Consider the following 20008-nt stretch of genomic DNA (forward strand, 5'->3'; position numbering starts at 1 on the left):
AGGGGAGCAGAGAATGGGAGTTCTGGCCAACAGGGACGCGTTTCTTTTGGTATGACAGACGCATTCTAAAATTAGATTGTGGTGATGGTTGCACAACTCTGTAAATATACTAAAAATCATTCAGCTGTACATTTAAAAGGGATGGATTTCATGGTATAAAAATTGTATGTCAATGAAGCTGTTAAAAGAAATAGAGGGCTGAAAAAAAATAGAAGGCTGGATTTGGTCAGTGGGTTAAAGTTTGCGGACCCCTTGCTCTAAGGTCTTTTCTGAACTAGAATTATTTAAAATTTCATTTTGAGGGTAATGTTTTCTAATTTTCTTCTTCTCTTTTATATCTTTCTTTTCAAAAATATCCTTTGTCCAAATGCCTCCAGAGTAGTTCCCTGGTGTGCATATCCCGGGAGAAGATGGGTCCTAGGGAAGGGTACAGAAGAGACAGGCAGAGCCCCCAGCCAGCCAGTCATCACTCAATGTGCCACCAAATAAGTACATGTGTTCCTAGTGGAAGGAGAAATGAAGGCCAGTAGGAGGGCCTGTAGAAAGAGCTGGAATGTTGTCCTTTAGGGTTTGGGATATATCCTTCCCAACTTCTGGATGGAAGCAGAAGTGGCTTGAGGAATTTGGGCTTCTGGAGTAAGAATCAGAACCAGCAGAGCTCAGTTCAGACGTGCTGACCATGGCGCCAACTACAGTGTTACCTTGCTTTACCTTCTTTCTCACACTGGAGCCCTTGGCGTTCTGGAGAGCAGAGACATCCTTGGAACCGATCACACATCTCCCCGTGGCTGCACCTGCAACTGAGCTTACAGTCTGGCCCGTAATAACCAGGCTGGCACGCTGTAAACAAAGACACCAGAACCCTTGTTAACACCGACGGAGGGAGAAAACTAAGGCTATGGGTGGCTAGTTCAATTTTTCTTTCCAAGCTATTTACTGGGTGAAATAGAATCCTAAAAATTATTTCACCTGCAATTTTTTAACTGTTTTTTAAAGGTGGCTACTAGAAAGTTTTGAATTACATGTGGCTTGCTTCTATTTTTTACTGAACTGCTCTAACTCAGAACATCATTACAAAGTTGCTGGGACCCCATCATAACTCCCAAGATGCCAGATGCGGAGAGAGTTGAATTTGTGACGTAAATTCTGAAAAACCTTTGAGCTCTGGCCAATCCACCTCATTAGCATTCCTTAGGGAGGGTCTGATAAACTTGACTGCCCAGTCATGGCAAGCTACTGTGTAAGAGCACACATGAAACTCATACGGCAAAGATGTAAAACTTATACCACTGAGCCTCACCAAACAGGCAGGTATGTTTTAGACAGGGCAGAGGGAATCTTTGAGTAGGTGAAGTTAGTGCTGCCTACATAATGTCCACAGAAGAAAAGATCTTCCTCTATTTTCAAATCCCAAATTCTGTCTGGATCAGAACTAAGAGCTCTGATATCTATAGCCCACTGAAAAAACAAATCTCTATGGCTTTCCAACTCAAAGTTGGTCTGAAAACCAGCAGCATGAATACCATCTGGGAGCTTCTTGGAAATGCAGACATTCAGGTGCCAGTCCAGACCTATGGAATCAGAATCTGTGTTTTCATAAGAACCCCAGATGATGTGCATGAGAAGCACTTTCTATAAGGTCCAGAGTCTTAATTATGAAAGCATAATTAACTTGAGATGAAAACATCTCTGATTTAAAACCCTGTAATTCAGCAATGGATAGTTGAGTGAATAGTTCAGGTGCATTTTTACTCTATTATTTCCAGCAAGCTGGGTCTCCTTGGTAAACCCACTAGAACTTTTTCTGTTCAGGGGTGTGATTGATACATACCTTCGTTGCACTGCAGACCCTGCCAACCTGTGGCACAGGAACACCCATAGGGGTCTGGGAGACAGAACACGTAGGACTTACATCCCTCTGGTCCACTACACCTTTCTTTACAAGTTCTGCCAAATGTGTGCAGTTCACAAGCTTTGGGGGGGAAAAAAGATGATTCAGAGTCAAATATTCAACCCCTTGAAATGTATGAGTCTTCTTTTAAGGGTCTCTCCTAATGAATGTGGAAAATAATCCAGTCTCAGCTATGGCATGAACAGACAGTACTGATCGTCAATAAAGAACCTTTAGGAAAGGGTATCTTTTTCTAGTTCACACGGAGTTTCCACATGGCCTAACATGGTCCATGTAGTTTCTGTTCCCAAATGGTTTCCAGATTAAAATTCCAGGTTAAAATTCTACCTCCAGCAGTGATGGCTTTTTTATTATTTCTTATTTTATTATTATTTAAAGATTTTCTTTATTTAGTCATGAGAGACACACAGAGAGAGGCAGAGACATAGGCAGGAGGGGAAAGCAGGCTCCCTGCAGGGATCCTGGATCCTGGATCCTCAATCCAGGATCCTGGATCATGACCTGAGCCAAAGCACATGCTCAACCACTCCACCCAGGTGCCCCAGGGATTGCTTTTGAAATCCACAATTTACTCATCTGTGCTCTTGACTTACCCTTCTCACAGGTTCTCCCCATAAATCCCGGTGGGCAAATGCATTCTCCTGTATCTTCATGGCAGACACCATTGTTCATACACACAGTGCAGACACGGTTACATTCAGGTCCCCACTTCTGAGCTTCACATCCTTTTAAGGAAAACAAGGCTCTGGTGAGTAGAGCACATTCACTCCATAAACCTTTAGTGAGCACCCTACAACGTGTCAGTCATTTTACTGGACATTAGTAAATGAAGAGAAACAAAATACAATCTCAGTTCTCTAAAAGCTAACAGTCTTATATGAGAAACAGACAAAGGAAACAGGAAATAAGGATAGAAATAAAGACAAGGAGTACTTTATCCTGTCTTAGGTATGGAAGAGGGTATAAATGAAGGCTTCTTGGAGGAGGTGGTGTGTGAGCAGAATCAGTATAACCATATAATGAGGAAAGAAGATAGGCTATAGAGTGTGTCCCAAGAAAAAGTGAGGCGAAGGAGGAAGGCCTGGCGTGTTTGGGAGCTGCACGAAAGATCAGAGCCAAAACAATGGTTTTCTAACGTTGATCCCTGACCAATAGCTTCTCCATTACCTTGGAATCTGCTAGAGTTGTAAATCCCAAATGTACCCCCCATCCATGACCTACTGAATGAGAACTCTGGAGGTGGCCTAGCAATCTGTGCTTGCCAAGTCCTCCAGATAATTCTGATGTATGCCAGAGTATGAGAACCTTTGGTCTACAGTAATATAGAGAAAAGATTCAGCTAAAAAAGCAAGCAGGAGCTAGTAGCATCCACCTGTTCTTCAGGTAAAAAATCATAAGAACTGAAACAAGATATACAAAACCTAAAGTATAAGAGTGGTTAAATGCTTCTAGCTTCTTATTTCCTGGATATTTCTTTTTTTCTTTAAGATTTTTAAACATTAATTAACGAATTAATTAATGAAAGAGAGAGAGAGATAGCATACAAGTGCACGCAAGCAAAGGGAGGGGCACAAGAGAGGTAGCAACTCTCAAGCAGACCCCATGCTCATCATGGAGTTCCCACGCAGGGCTCTATCTCAGGACTCTGAGGTCCTAACTTGAGCTGAAATCAAGAGTCAGATGCTTAACTGACTGAGGCACCCAGGTGCCCCTCCTGGATACTTCTTTCTCCCATTTGGTGATTTTAGATGGTTATTTGGATCCAAGGATACCTTCTGACTAAGGAAAAAAGTCAGGGGTGTTGGGATGACCCTTTGTGGTCAGAAATTTAATTTCTCACCTGAAAAGAACTAGTATCTTTGTCCCTGAGTGTTAGTCTCAGGGGGTAAGCTTGGACCTGTGCCTACAGCTGATGTAACTTTATAATTTCTTTGGCAAGAATTCCTGGTTATCAGTATTTTCTCTAAAATAATCAGGAAGACTATCTACACAGACCCTTCTTTTTTTTTTTTTTAAAGATTGTATTTATTTATTCATGAGAAAGAGAGAGAGAGAGAGGGCAGAGACATAGGCAGAGAGAGAAGCAGGCTCCATGTAGAGAGCCCGATGTGGGGCTTGATCCTGGGACTCCAGGATCACGCCATGGGCTGGAGGCAGGCTCTAAACCACTGAGCCACCCAGGCGTCCCTAAATAGACCCTTTCTTACAGACTTCCACTTAATAGATAAAGCTACAAAATGCCGAGAAGTTAATATTTACATGCCTTAATATATAAAGGGAAAAATACTTCTGCACAATTAGTGATTTCTTAAAAGCCAGACCACAGGTTATTTACAGGTGTTTAAAACTAATGATGGCAGCCCATGTAGAAGAAAATGGGCATCCTGTTACATTAAACTATTATCTCTAGGGCTCTACGTATCTATAGACCTTTCTCAGCTTCTCCCCTACTCCTGGAAAAGATAAACGAATAAAGCTTGAGGGGAAAATTGAGGTGATCTCTTGGGGATAGAGAAGCCAGGAAAAGAGTTTGTTGATAAGCAACAAGATGCAATCAGGTTTCTATTAATTTTCTTCAAAAGCCCTGAGGTTTTATATTTTAGGAAACCAAATGTTCATGCATACAGAGAGAAATCCTATAAACTCAATGGTTATAATAAATCTTTTGTCAGAGAATTTATATTGAAAAGAAATCCTGTAAATACAACCAGTGGGATTTTTCACACAAAGTCTTTATGCACTGATATTTTCCTAGATTTCAATTTTGTCCTGAAGAGATGCCTACAGTTATGAGAAATAGACAAATGCCTTCAGCTGTACCTCATTGCTTAAAACATCAAATAAATCCCACTGGGGAAAAATACTCTTAAATGGGATGATCATAGCCTAACTCAAACTTTTTTAGAATTATTTTAGATATTTAGCAGTGCTTCTCAAACAGTTTCACCAAAATACCCCTAATAGCAAAGGAATTACCATGTGCTCCTAGCAATCTCAAGAGATAAGCTAGAGATCAAAATGTGTTTTGAAATCTTTCACTTTGTATTAAAAGTTCAGGTGAGTTTCACATTCTAGTCTATATTAAGGCATGTTTGTTTTGACATTTTAAAAAAAGTTAAATCTTTTACCATATGTCAACATCTGACATTTCTGCTATTACTAGAAAGTGTCCCCATAAACCCTAGACTCTGAGTGCCCCCAGTACGTGGTGTTGTATTAGACTGGAGAGAAGCCACCTAAACAAAACGAAGGCAAACTGTGCTTTGGCCACTTGGACTCTCCATGAGAGTAGGGAATAAGAGAGGATTCCACCTGCCAAAACCAGATGAGCTACACTTTTCATACTTATAATGTCATAATGCAAAACTATTTCTCCATTTACCTATGTAACTACTCTGAGAATTACCCAAGGGACAGTGATTCATCTTTTTATCCCTCATATTTTCATACCAAAATGATGCTGGGCACAGAGTTATAATCAATATATATTTGTTGAATGAACAAACAAATAAATATAATGCAAAGCAAAATTGTTCATAAGTTAGAGATTCCAATCATTAGAAGAATGACAGAGCAACCCAAATGCTCTGTCATCTAAGTAGACCTGAGTTGTTTAATATCAGGAATACTTGGTACAGCCAAGGAAATTCAAGGGAAGTTTTGATAGTTGTAAAAGGGTGGGGGTGGAGTTTTTACTAGTTCTAACTCATGCGCATTTTTCAAAAATGAGAATAGAAATGCCATTTGACAGTTAAATAATCTGGAAAGGGTGGTATTTACAGGAGGCTTAATGTGGTTGTTGTTTAGGTTTTTTTAAGGAATTTATTTTTTTTTAATTTTTTTTAATTTTTTATTTATTTATGATAGTCACAGAGAGAGAGAGAGAGAGGCAGAGACACAGGCGGAGGGAGAAGCAGGCTCCATGCACCCGGAGCCTGATGTGGGATTCGATCCCGGGTCTCCAGGATCGCGCCCTGGGCCAAAGGCAGGCGCCAAACCGCTGCGCCACCCAGGGTATTTTTTTATTTGAGAGAGAGATCACGAGGAGAACGACAGAGGAATAGAGGAGGAAGGAACGGGAGGGGGAAAGAATCTAAAGCAGACTACTTACTGATTTGAGAGCCCGACAGGGGCTCAATCTGACAACCCTGAGATCATGACCAGAGCTGAAATCAAGGGTTGGAAGACACCCTTTATCCCGGTAATTCAAATGTTGGAAATAAAAGAAACATTGCTGAAGCACAGTTAGAGTAAGAGTATCCCCCTGGAAAGAAAGTTCATCCACCCCCACCCATGCTGAGGGCCCCACATCTTCTCTGGGGCCTATCTTTTCTGGAAACTTGCTTTTCAGTTGTTTCACCAATTTTTTAGGAGTCCTTAGTATACTTCCAGCCAGTCCCTGGTTTTTGCTTAAGTAGCCAGAGTCAGTTTCTGTTACTTGCAGCTAAAGATATTAACAACCAAATCATCCCAGATTGTGGCCTTTCAATCACTTACTCCGGACGATCAGCCTGGTGAAGGCCGAGGTGAAGAGGTTTCCTCCTATGTACCTGGCTGAGTACACTCCAGCATCCTGGGGCTGAGCATGAGGCAGATGCACTTCTAAAATATCAGGTACCTCGTGCCGGGGCACTGAGTGGATGAAGGAACCTAGCAAGGGAGAAGAGTAGAGAACAGTGGGTCACACACAGATACTCCTGTTTCCCCATCTGGCTCCCCAACTTCATCAGTTGTCTCTGACTGGATGTAGAAAATGTGCCCTAGCATATTGGATGTGGAAGAATGAAAAGGCTGAGCCATATAATTAATGCTCTCCTCAAAATTGAGAAAGTTGTGGTGACGGAGCAGATAGGTTGGTCTGTACCGTCTACCACCAAATAGATAAAGATAGAGCTAAGGCTAAAGTGTTTATCTTCTGCAGAAAAAGATGAACAAGTAAAGGTACCCCTGCCAACTAATCCATTAACCAGGAGATACCTAGAATCACTACTCCAATCTGGAAGTCCTATCCACCCACAGAACTCAGAATGGTCCCCATCAATACTTCAGGGGATCAGACAACTGCCACCAGATGGTGCCAAACCACAGTTGGACCTGGACAGATTTGTAAGACCCAGTTGGATTTCCAGACCTAGTGCCAGTTGGCTTCCCAAGCTCAGTCTTGTAATTTCCTTCACCTTGCAATCAAGCAACGTCACATTTTTCATGGCTGAATTTGGGACCTCATTTATCATCATGATGGGGTTTTACTGTACATTCACAATTTCTTATTACACATTCATAAATATAGAATGTATGTACATTCATGTCTGTATATGAATCTCTGCTTTAAGCAACCAACCACATTGCCTGATAGAGCTTCTTTAATAAGATTTAACTGGCTTACATCATAATGGCTTTGCTTCAAACATCTGCCCCTAAGACTGCACCAGAATGATGACCCAATATGTCTCATGCTATCTGATTTCTCACACCTGGTGCTTGTAGGAAACAAAACATATACTCACCATTTTTGTAAATCACTGCATCTTCTTCTTTCATCAACACCTTTTTGAAAGATATGTTCACATTATCTCCCCTGTCCACAGTCATGGTTAAAGTAGCTGGTAGAAAGGAAGCTTTTAAGAGAGAGAAAGAAAACAAGAAAATGAAGTCACATATTTTCTTCAGGAGCAACTGAACTTTGAACTTCAGATGATGAGGGCTGGCCCTTGCCAGAATTCGATTGATTGGTAGGACAGGAAAAAGGGGAGCTAATGTGTCTTAAACTTCATTAAGTTTTTGAAAAATGTGATGAAAGGAAGAGTCATTTTCTTTGTAAAAATGTAAATATATACATACAATATACATATACACATTTTTTCCCAAAAACTCATTGGGGAGATGGGGACATTATGTTGACAAATATCTGTTGTCAAAGACCTGATATTAGCTCTCAATTATATTAACAATGAATCAACCATCTTTCTCCAATCCCTACCAAGTTTTCTCAAAGTGGAAAAGAATAGAAACGGTTAGACATTTGCCAAATGGCTCTCCCCTTTTGGGTCATGGACCTTTTGGGTTGTGTTGATCCAACTAACTCTAATTGCTTTAGAACACCCCAGGCATTTCTCAAATGGAATCAGCACAATGCTGGACTTATTACTAATGGTGTAAATATTAGGATATTGGACAATAAGGCAAAGATAGGACCCTTCTTCCCCTTAATTATATATAAAATATATATTATATAATATAAATATATAATCAAATGTATAGAGATACACACATACTGACATAGTTATGGAACTGGGCAGTACTGAGAGGACCCTGGAGAAGCCATTGTATATTTGACTTATAAAACTCTTTTGGAAACATCTGTCTTTTTGTCAGTCGTGGAAAATAACATTGCCCAAGTGCTTTGGTTTGTTGGACAAGATGTGTGAATAAAATCTTCTAACATTCTCCCAACCACAACAATTTCTTAATTCCCTTAATTTACATCATAATCTACAGAGACACACAATTACAAAAATAAGAGGGGATTAACTTTAGGCTTTTTTGAGGTAAGCCATTTTTTCAAAAAAAAATAGCTTTATTGAGATATAATTGACATGCAAGTTAAGCCAATTTTTAAAACGTAACAATCAGCACTAAAAGAAGAGAATTGGGACATATAACTTTCCTAAACATGAAGGGCAGGAGAAACATGAAAGTCTAGAAAAAAGCCCGAATAAAAATCATAACAAACAGAAAAGATAGATTCTGCCAAATGTATGTCAAAAGCCAGAGAACCCTAGAATGAATTTTTTTAAATACATATATAATACACATGCTTTTTCATGACTTACACATTAAACATAATAACACATAAGATTGTAAATAAAGGGATAGAAAAATATATACCAGACTTATATGAATTGAAAAAAGCTGGTATTGCAATATTTATGTCAGAAGAAAATTATTTATTTATTTATTTTTAAAAGATTTTATTTATTTATTCATGAGAGATACAGAGAGAGAAAGGCAGAGACACAGGCAGGGGGAGAAGCAGGCTCCATGCAGGGAGCCCGATGTGGGACTTGATCCTGGAACCCTGGGATCACGCCCTGGGCCAAAGGCAGACGCTCAACTGCTGAGCCACCTGGGCGTACCTAGAAGAAAATAGTTTATTCTAAAGCCAAAACAAAATTTTTGGGATAAATATGGTCTTTACATGATGATATAATAAATGGAAGAAACAGTAATCCTGAACTTATATATGCATACAACAATAGCTCCTAAACCTATGAAACTGAAACTGACATAAGTAAAGAAAGAAATGGACAAATCCACACTGTGGAATCAGAAACTGATTCATCAAACAGACAAAAAATTTACTAAGGATTTTCTTTATTTAAGAAAAACTGTATAATGCAATTAAAGATCTGTTGGATATTCATGAATCCCTGTACCCAGCCAGCTGTAAGAACACATGTTCAAGCATATTGCCTCCCTTATTAAGCCACGAAGCCCATCTCCATAAATAACAAAGAATCAATATTCTATAGAACAAATTCTCTGACCAGAAGCCACCTAAATTAGAAATCAATAGCAAAGCACTCTCTACCCTAAGGTTTGGATCCCCGTGGAGTTTCAACCTAGGAACCAGCCTGCTATGGGGCACGGGGTCAGTCAGCCTTCTTTCCTGTCTCCTCTGTGGCTTTCAGACTAGTAGCTTGAGAGAGGCTGATTAGGTATGGAGCATGTCATGGGCTTAGAGGGCTACCCTGGGGGCAGGAGATGCCTGCAACTACACTCAGAAGGACTCAGCTATAGGTTCATCTACTTGTTCTTCTCTGTGTGTGCTGACCCAGGCACAGGGCCCTGCCAGGACACCCACAAAAATGCTTCTTGTGACATGAGGCATACATACCTAGAGGGAGAATGGGGTGGGTCAAAGGGCACTGGGAGAGTGGAAGACAGTCCTAGGCTTAAAGCTGTGCCCCCTCACTCCCTTACTAGATCTCTTTGAAGGAGTTACGTAACCTCTGAATATCTCAGCTTCCTTGTCTGTAATTTAGAAGTACAAGTATTTACTTTGAAAAGTTGCTGGGAGTATGAAATGATGTATTCCAAGCCCCCAGGTACTTAGAAGAGTTCAGTATCCTTCCCAAATATAAAGAGATGGCAACACTGCTGGGCAGCCGTCTGTCACCTGGTGCAGGTGGCAGCTTTCTCGAAGGTACTAAGAGGGATGGAGCATTCAGAGAAGGCAGGGAGGGACCACGGGCAGGGGGACCTGATGGAGCTCCTGCTCACAGTGACCAGGTGCTTCCCTCAGCGATCCTGACGTGTGTGGCGCTTGCTCTCTGTGGCATGTTCCCAGGCCCCTGTAACAATCTTTTGTGACCATTTTATACTGTTGTTCCTTTCTCTGTGGTTTGCTTTTACTTTCTGCCCCTTTGTGTGACAATCTAATCATGGAACTGACCATAGAACTTCTCACTCAGCATTGTATCTTGAAAAGGAATGGACATTTGCCACGGGCTCCACTCCAATGGGGCTTTTCTTTTTCCCCCCACTCCGTAGTTCTTTGTTGTTTCAGATTTCGTGGCTTTTAAGCCCCCTCTTTTCTTAAGTAGATTTCTACCTAAGTGGTTATAGCAGGGTTCTACTGCTATCCAGCCTGTCCCTTCCTGCATGAATGGCTCCAGGTTGACTGTTCTCTGCTGAGTACTAATAAAGGAATCTACAACCTTCATGCTGTACTTGGATGACACAGGAGCCCAGCTTGGACACTATGCAGATTAATGTCATGTGACTTGAATGGATCATAAAAACAATAAGCACCTCTCAATAGTGCTATCAGGCCCTACTTTTTCTAAGCACTTTACACATACTTAATTTTCACAATATCTCTGTCAGATAGGTACTACAATTATCTTAATTTTACAAATGAGAAGATGAAGATACAGAGGTAAAGTAACTTGTCCAACTACCCAGTAAGTTCATAGGAGAGTCAGGATTTGAACTAGGTTACTTGGCTGTGGAAGCCTTCCATAGGTTATACAATGTTAGCACTCCAGAGGCTTTAAAGTTCTGGCACCTCATTTATAAATGAGATCGCTAGGGCCTGAATTTGAAGATGGCTTGTTCAAGGTCATTTGGATGGACTAATTGACAGAACTTAACTAAGAATGTGATTTGCGTATTCTGTAAGGGTTGGAGAGGAGAATAGATGGTAGTCACAGTTACAAATAAAGATGTTTCTCAAGATGCAATACAACTGAGTTCAATTTTGGGTGTCTCCTTTAATGATAAAGACTAAGAGTAATAGTGGTGTTCTATGTCCATTATTATTTTGTACAATTTCACAACCGTGCTATAAAGAAGGTAGGTATATCCACTGGCTACCCATGTGGGAGACGGAGTTAAGGGTGACTTTGCTCCTTACGCAAGGCTTCCTGACCGTGAGTCTGCGTGAAAGTTGAGACACGAACTCAAGACACCCACACATTCAACAACACTAGCTCTCCAGACCCTCTTACTCCAGGCCCACTGTCTTAGTTCTCAGTTGCAGCCATTCTCAACCATATTCAGTTCTGCAAATGGACCATGTTATCACTCACGACCAAGTCATAAACTTCCTCCTTCCCTTCCCCCATGTCTAACCACATCCCACTCATCATCAGTCTCCATGTAGATGTCTGTTTCTCTAGGGACCTTACATATCTCCTGGGATCCGGGGTAAGTACCCCAAGGCTGTTCTCCCAACGCCCTGCACATCTCCATTCCAGGCCCCACACAGTGCAGCTCCCGGGCTAGACTCAACACTCCAAGACCTAAGTTCACATCTGCTTCAAAGGGCAGCACAGGGTGTGAGTTAGGGCCTGGCTTCTGGGATCAGTCTGAGGCAACCTGTCCAGGGCCAACAATGGAAACCAGGTGTGTGAATGCACCTAAATTGCAATAGCTGTAAGGCCCATCTCTTAATACAGGGTCGTAACAGTCCTCACCAGACACACATTTCAGTAAAGTCTAACTTATATAGTAATGTATATAAAATTGCTAGGGGAATGTCACGTACCTAAGTTTTCAAGAAATGTTACCATCACCACATCTCCCACATGTGACACAAAAAGAAGCCTTAAGAATACTTGGGGAGTGAAAGAATAAATGAATGAATCTGATTTCAAGTTTTCCTATTTTCTTTATGCTTTTAACACATTCATTCATATTATTTAAATACAAATGGCTTGCTCCTCTTTATTAACTTCACAAATCACATTTGGAAGGTTTGAGGATCTTAAAGTACAGCTATTTCTCAAATGAAAATAGGAAGGAAATAACCTATGTTTCTTCCAGATGGAACACTCTGAGACAGCAACTTGGCTGTGAAAATGTTTCAAACTTCATTTATACCTCCCTACCCCCAAATGAAATCACCAGTGAGGTCTGAACAAATTGCTTTTGATTTTTTTGCATGATGCCATTGATAAAAAACAGTTTGACCATTTGGCGTGTGAGAGCCAATTTAAGCATGTTTTGGCACATCTCAAATGGATTTTCCACTTCCTCCCCAGATGCACGAGTCAGCAGCAAGCAGGAATACATCGATGTTTATCCTATCCTGCTATGTCCCTGGGCAGGCGCCTCTGAGATCCCACAATGTTTTACTAGGGAATTAATAGTGTCACGGAGACATAGATGCGAAGGTTTTCCTGATTCACCATAAAGGATATTACTTTCCTCCTGCCGTATTTCAGCTATTGGATGGTCAGCAAAATAAACAGAATCCGTTCAACAGCCTGAGATGTTGCTATTAAAATGCAGGAGAGAAAGTACTACCTATTTTTATATTTTTATAAATTTCCATAATTATGTTAATGGATGATATTAATTTTTTTCTACAACCGAGTAGAAAAATAGTCTTACCAAAATTATTGCTTATTCCTAGGCACTGTGATGATTATTGAAGATTTACTATGAGCCAAATATATTGGTGGTCTCATTTAGTTCTCAAATGTATGTGGTAAAATTCCTCTCTCTGTTATTTTTTTTTTAAGATTTTATTTATTTATTCATGACAGAGGCAGAGACACAGGCAGAGGGAGAAGCAGGCTCCATGCAGGGAGCCTGATGTGGGACTTGATCCCGGGACTCCAGGATCATGCCCTGGGCCAAAGGCAGACTCTAAGCCACCCAGGTGTCCCCAAATCTTCATTTAAACATTCATGAGAATTGGCTTTTTGTACACACCACCTTATTTAAAACTTAAGATACTATTATTCTCGTTTCACAGATGACGAAAAATGAGACCAACAGATATTAAGTGGCTGACCCAGAGCTGGTAAGTAGTGGAGACAGAATTAAAACTCAGGTGAATAAGAGTCTGAAAGCCATCTTCTCTCCACACTCTCTCACTAGCAAGCCTGCCTTTACCTCATTTAACTGAATTTAAGCTCTCCTTAACCTTCACTGGCCTAGACTTTCAGTTTGAAGCAGTCATTAGAGCTGGTCTTTGACTCCCAAAATTCCAGTTTAATATACTCTCCAGGTTCTTATTTTCACAGGCAAGGACAGGCTCAGGCCATCCTGAAAAGGGCACAGTGGCACTTCAACATTTCTTTCCTATAAAGCCACTAGGGCACAAATCTCAGATTATCTTCATTCAGAATGTGGAAATGTCAGCAGAAAGGCATAACTCTTCATACAAGTCAAATCCCGAATGACAATGTGAAAAATAATAGAGCTGACTTTTTAGCCATGATAGCTTTGGCACACCTCACATCCCTTTGTTCAAACTCTCTTCCCTCACCGGAGAGCTGCATTCCTGGGAATGTCTGTTGTACACTTTTCCCACTCACCCTAGTGTCATTTAAAGGTGACCATTACAGTTTTGCTAAGAAAACCTTTTCCTTCATTTGTAATGAATAGTGATTTTTATCACTTTTGACTTTAAAATGAGCTTGCTGCTTTCAAATCTTTTAATTACGGACATTAACAAATTCAAAGAAATGTTTTCAGGTGGAACGTAGCTAGGGGCTGACTCTAAACCCTTGTTACCCAAAGTATGGTCCACAGCCCAGAGGTACCTTATCACCTGGGAGCTTGTTAGAAGTGCACAATCTCAGGATGCTCCTCAAGGACCTACTGAATCAGAATCTGCATTTTACCAAGACCCACAGGTGATCTATCTATAAGCATGTTCAACTTTGAGAAACACAGATCTAAAAAATGCAGACTCCTATATTAAAAAATTGCCAATCAGATATGTGTAGAGGGGTGTTATTTATATGGATCACTTTTGCAATTAAAAATCAACCTCTGAAGAATTCACAAGGTTATTATCTCCTGAAAAGAAACATTCTCAGGCCACTGTCCCTGTGGCTATGATGACATCAATCTAGAAAGGACCCCTTCGCTATAGGTATGATCAGTCCAGGGGAAAAAAAGGGCTGATGCGCGAGTGGCCAGATTTTTCCAGCCAGGACAAGGAGAGGTCATATTTGCTGGAATTCTGTGCCTTCCTCCCAGCAAGTAGCACCAAGATACCAGGAATCTACCTGCCTGTCCAGGCCTGGGAGACTTAGGGCAAAATAGAATCATTAAATGATATTCACAATACTCTCTCCTCCAACTGCCATCAATTTGTTGGACTGGCCTAAAGATTTAGCTTAGAACCACTTGTATTTTGGGAAAAAGGCTCCATCACATCACTGCCTTGTAAGGCAGTAGCAAAGAGTAATATGCCCCTTTGTAGAAGCCCCTCAACATTTCCCTTCAAAGTCCTGGTGTTCTGGGAGCTAAGTGTGGTTACTCAACTTATAAAATGAAATCATGGTGTCTTTTCCAAGAATGTTAGCCTGCCAAAAGGGCCCCAATTCTTCATCCCTCCCTGTCTCCATAATCTTCGCCATTTAATTGTGTGATGCCCATCCATTCCAACTTTAGGCTCTGCTATTGGACTTTCTTTGGGCAATAAAATGAGATAGGAATGAAAGCATACAATACTGAGGCTAAGTCTCAAAAGGCCTTGTATGTTTCCCCTGTTCTCTTGCACATCTGCCATCTCCATGAGAATACCCGGGTTAGCCTGCGAAGGGATAATAGAGGCATGGAACAGAGCCAGGCTGGCCCAGCCAAGGTCTCCAGTCAGCCAACAACCATGTGTGAGAAAGCCCAGTCAAGGATAGCCGAGTCACCCAATCAGCGCACCTGCCTTACACTCTCAAGTTAGAAATGCTTACTGTCCTGTGCCACTATGACGGTTTGCGGTTGTGTGGTACACAGCGTTACTGTAACAACAGATAACCCATAGAGTAAGTAACCAAGCTGAGTTACTGATAGGTGCTTCCCTCTTAAGTTCTTAATTTCTACCACACTGTCCCCTGAAAACATTAACTTCTGTTAAGAATACACAGGGGCAAGCAAAATGAAGAATCTAATGAAAAATCAACAAGAAAGCTCAAAACAGCTTATACGTTGGCATGGACAGTTGTCTTCATTGCTGTTTTCCTATTACATACATGTAACACGTTCCTATCTCCATAAAGGCCACGGAGCTCTTAGTACAATGTATAATATACTTCATTCCGTCTCCTGACCTAGGCAGGCGTCTAGTGAAGGGGCCGAATGTGAGCCAGGTGGTCAGGCTCTTTAATCCCGGATACTGTGACCTAGAGACAGCGATGCTGGGAAAGCTCAGGGTCCCAGCCCCACACCACACGGTCCATGCCCGGTCTCTGACTGAGCAGCTGCCGAAGCGGGGGCTGTGTGGGAGTCTCAGGGGGCCTCTCGGGCCCCCGACTAGGGGGCATATTACCTTGCTGGCGCATCTTCATGGTCCGGATCCTTATTGCTTCTCCTCGAACTCGTCCTTCACAGAAATAGGCACCGTTGATTTTACTAGCCTTTTCTCTCTTCCAAACGACTTTTTTAGCCCATTCTCTGGTCACATCTTGAGTAACTTCCAGGGGATCCTGGTGCTGGTTCATTAAGGCTTCAAAGTCCCTTCCTATAGTGATGGGCTCGTGTGGACGCCACCCAGAGGCGATGCAGGTGAGGGATGTTTCCGCATCAGACACCAGAGGTAGGGAATTGATCAAGATCAGGTCCATGGCACTGTCCACCATTCCTAAAAAAGAAAGAAGGTGCGCAATCTATGAGGAAGGTTATTAACACGGCCCCGCAGGTAACTGGTGCTTATAAAGCTCTGGCTAAAAATAGCTTGTGAGGGATGCCTGGGTGGCTCAGCGGTTAAGTGCCTGATCCCACCTTTGGCCCAGGGTGGGATCCTGGAGTCCCAGAATCAAATCCCACATCGGGCTCCCTGCAGGGAGCCTGCTTCTCTCTCTGCCTATGTCTCTGCCTCTCTCTCTCTCTCTCTCTCTCTCTCATGAATAAATACATAAAGTCTAATAAACAAACAAACAAACAAACCTTGTGAGCAGTCCTTCAAAATGCTACTCTTCCATGGGACGAGATCCAAAACTCTACCATGGCATCACCCAGACACTACTAACCACTCCTGCCCCACTGCTCACCGGAGCGGCCATGGACTATCAGCTATTCTTCATCCCCAAAATGAAGCTGTGCATTATATCTCTACCCACTGCAGTGTCTGTGACATTAGTTAGGTATTCAGCAGTGCTTGCTGAGTTGAGATAAAGTCATAATAATAGCATTATTGTCATTAATTATTAATAATTATCATTAATTATTAAAAGTTAACAATAATGTGGTGATGCCACAATAAAGTATTCTCAAGAAATTTATCAACTATATACACTGTATGCTAACTTTAGAGACTGTCATCGTTATCAAAGAATTCCCCAAGAGAGGGACTGAGTGACGTCCACATTTCCTTCTGAGCTTCATTTGCCTCCTCTTCAAAATGAGGCTAACAAGGGTGCCTGGGTGACTCAATTGGTTAAGTGTTTGCTTTCTGCTCCAGTCATCATCCTGGGGTCCTGGGATCCAGCCCCATGTCCAGTTCCCTGCTCAGCAGGAGAGTCTGTTTCTCCCTCCCCCTGCCCCTGCTCTTCCTCTTCTTCTTACTCACTCTGTCTCTCAAATAAATAAATCTTTTAAAAAATAAAGTTATTTTTTAAAAATGGGGCTAACAAGACTCATCTTGGAGGATTCTTGTAAAGATTAAATGAGATAAAGTACATAACTTAACTAAGCACTATGTCAACTATATAAGATCTATAATGATCATTATTTCTGTTCTTTATTCTGTTTCCTGAACATGTAGGCCCAAACCTCAACCCTCCCCAAATGTAGACTCTTTTTTTTTTTTTAAGTTTTTACTTATTTATTCATGAGAGACAGAGAGAGAGAGAGAGAGAGAGAGAGAGAGGCAGAGACACAGGCAGAGGGAGGAGAAGCAGGCTCCATGCACGGAGCCTGATGCGGCACTTGATCCTGGGAATATGGCATCAGGCCCTGAGCTAAAGGCAGACACTCAACTGCTGAGCCGCCCAGGTATCCCAACCCTCCCCTAATATAAAAACAAAATCCTATCTGGCCTTTAAAAGTTATTCCATAAATGATGAAGCACATTTTAGAAAAGGAAATCCTTTCTTTTCACGTTCTCTTCCTTCCTTCCCTCCCTCCCCTGTCTTCTCTTCTTATTTCTAAGATGAACAAATGAAATCTGTGCCTATTCTCTGCTCTTGTTGAGTATGAATACTAGGGATGGAGGATATTCTTTCTCCAGTAATGGTTGATCCCCACATCTACATACAATTACCAGGGTACTAGACAAGCACAATGGGATAAAGACCAACTGAAGTCTCAGAGACCTTTGTGAAGATGTAAAGTGATTCAAGTAAACTCCATGTTACTTCATTTAATACCCATTAAGTTCTGCCAACAACCTGTGAAGCATGCACCATTATCATATTTCAATATGAAAAAATGAAGGCTCAAAAGATTGAGTAGCTGATTCTATCTTCCACAGCTACTGAAGTCCTAGCTGGAATTCAAACTCCCATAGGTCTTCCAGTTCCTTAGTTACATCAGCATGCCCATTTCCTCCTCAAAGATTTTGTGCATGCTGACCTCTGTGCCTGACTCCACTTCCCACATGGCTAACTTGTGCTCATTCTTTGAGTCTCAGTCTAAATACCTTTCTCATAGATGGTGCCCCTACCTACTTGATCTAGACTATCTATACACTCTCATCCCATTATCCTCTAATTCAGTCTTCTGTTTGTTTCCTTCATAAATATTACTACAATCTGTGGCTATTTTATTTACTCTCTCTTCTCTTGGATGGCAAGTTCCACTAAGACAAGGATTAAAGCTGTTTTTCACATTGACATATATAGGAATATCCTGCCTAGCCTCCACATTTAAAGGACTTAATAAATATTTGTTGGATGGATGTGTGGGCAAATTTTATTTCAGATCTGCTTGATTCAAGTTTACCATTCCCACTTCTAGAATAATGAGGTTAAAAGTGAAAGTGTTCTTCTGAGTCTAAACTGAACTCCTTGCCATATTTAGAAGGCTGTTCTGAGAATTGCTGAGTTTAAAAAGGAAAAAAAAAAAACAAATGTTATGGTCTTTATAAAATGTCATAGAAAGGTGCTCGTTGGTTGCTGAGTATTTAGGATTGACTGGTATTCATTTACCATATCTTTTTTGCGTCAAGCACTATGCCTGCCATGAAGTCCTCGTACATTTTTTTTAAAGGCAACTGCCAGTGTTGGATGTGTGCAGTGATGTTTTGAGAATGATCTATTAGGAGTTAGGTTTCTATCCGGTTAATTAAAAAGAATGTCAAAGTCAAGTCAATGAAAATGGGAATGTTAACTCAATACATGAGATTGAGAGAGAAAAATCTTGCCTTGAATCGGTTTCCAAACCTGATCCTAAAGCATCTATCTTGTTTCAAGCCTCAGTGGTAACTTTAAGATCTCTAGAGAACAGACAGGGGATGGGATAAGAAAAATGTTGTAAGAGAGAAATAAACTAGGAAATCTAGCAGTGGAATTACAGCCTCCAAAAATAACACTGGAGTCCAACTCCCCTTCCACATGTATATCCAGCTGTGCCTCTGAGTGAACACCACCTAGTCTCCCGCACTCACTCATTCCAGGCATGTTCCCAGAAAGAGTCATCAGAGGAAGGAAACACTGTAATTCTTTCAGCTCCAGTTCAATCCAGCCTCATTTCTAGGACCAGTTGAGTGACTTGCCAAAACCAAGGGATCTGCTCTGAACTCACTGAATTATACTGGCAGTGGATGTGGTTTATTTAATGACTTTAGGAAATAATAGGAAAAGCAGTTGATTTGAAGACAGACACACTTCATTTGTAAATTGTTTCTGGGTATGGATCTGGTTTCTTTCTCCTTTTGTTCCTCCCAGTTCTCTCCCTCTACTTTTAATGACAGAAAGGGAAATCGTATACTTCCGAGGGTCCAGATTTGACTATACTTTCCTTCCCTTACTCAGCATGCCTGCTACAGGAAACTCTCTCCCATCAGTGAGTTGTCTGTCCTATGCAATGCCATTTACAATGAAGTATTAGTAAGATTTTGTATGTAAGCTTTGGAGATGAGAAGAAATACCTATCAGATTCCTGGGATGCCTCTTAAAAATCATCTACCTAGTTTTCCTAAAGCAAGAGTATGTATTTGTACTTGTCTGTATATGCCTAAGGAAATTCTGGATCTTTGGACTAATAGGGAATGTGATACCATTCCACAATGCTGGGGGGAAAACATGGGGTAAAAAACAAACAAACAAACAAAAAGATCCCCACAAAAACCTTTAAGAACAGGGAGAAGGATAGCTACACATTGCCTTTCAAAGAGACTAAAGGAGCGGAGGGCCTAATGCAATGGCTATAGATGTGGCTGTCCCTTCTTGAAATAGTTCAGCCAGGCAGCCGGGGGGGGGGGGGGGGGGGGGGGGGGGGTGCTCAATGGTTTAGCAACGCCTTCAGCCCAGGGTGTGATCCTGGAGACCCGGGATAGAGTCCCACTCAGGTTCCCTGCAGGGAGCCTGCTTCTCCCTCTGCCTGTGTCTCTGCCTCTCTCTCCTCTCTGTGTTTCTCATGAATAAATAAATAAAATCTTTTTTTTTTTTTTTTTAAAGGAAGAGTTCAGCCACTGAC

At 41.4% G+C, this 20008-nt stretch overlaps 1 protein-coding gene across 2 annotated transcripts in view; it reads right to left on the bottom strand.

The window, feature by feature from the left end:
- Positions 1 to 20008, bottom strand: part of TEK (TEK receptor tyrosine kinase) — a 106111-nt gene that overhangs the window by 47792 nt on the left and 38311 nt on the right. For both annotated transcript variants that reach the window (XM_041761572.1, XM_041761571.1), the window contains exons 2-7: positions 15702 to 16013; positions 7420 to 7530; positions 6410 to 6562; positions 2506 to 2637; positions 1832 to 1972; positions 712 to 840 (exon numbers count right to left, since the gene is read on the bottom strand). In XM_041761572.1, the coding sequence (XP_041617506.1) occupies positions 712 to 840; positions 1832 to 1972; positions 2506 to 2637; positions 6410 to 6562; positions 7420 to 7530; positions 15702 to 16013 (978 nt within the window). The remainder of the gene's footprint in view (positions 1 to 711; positions 841 to 1831; positions 1973 to 2505; positions 2638 to 6409; positions 6563 to 7419; positions 7531 to 15701; positions 16014 to 20008) is intronic.

Source organism: Vulpes lagopus, chromosome 7 (genome assembly GCF_018345385.1).
Source record: "Vulpes lagopus strain Blue_001 chromosome 7, ASM1834538v1, whole genome shotgun sequence".
Classification (NCBI taxonomy): domain Eukaryota; kingdom Metazoa; phylum Chordata; class Mammalia; order Carnivora; family Canidae; genus Vulpes; species Vulpes lagopus.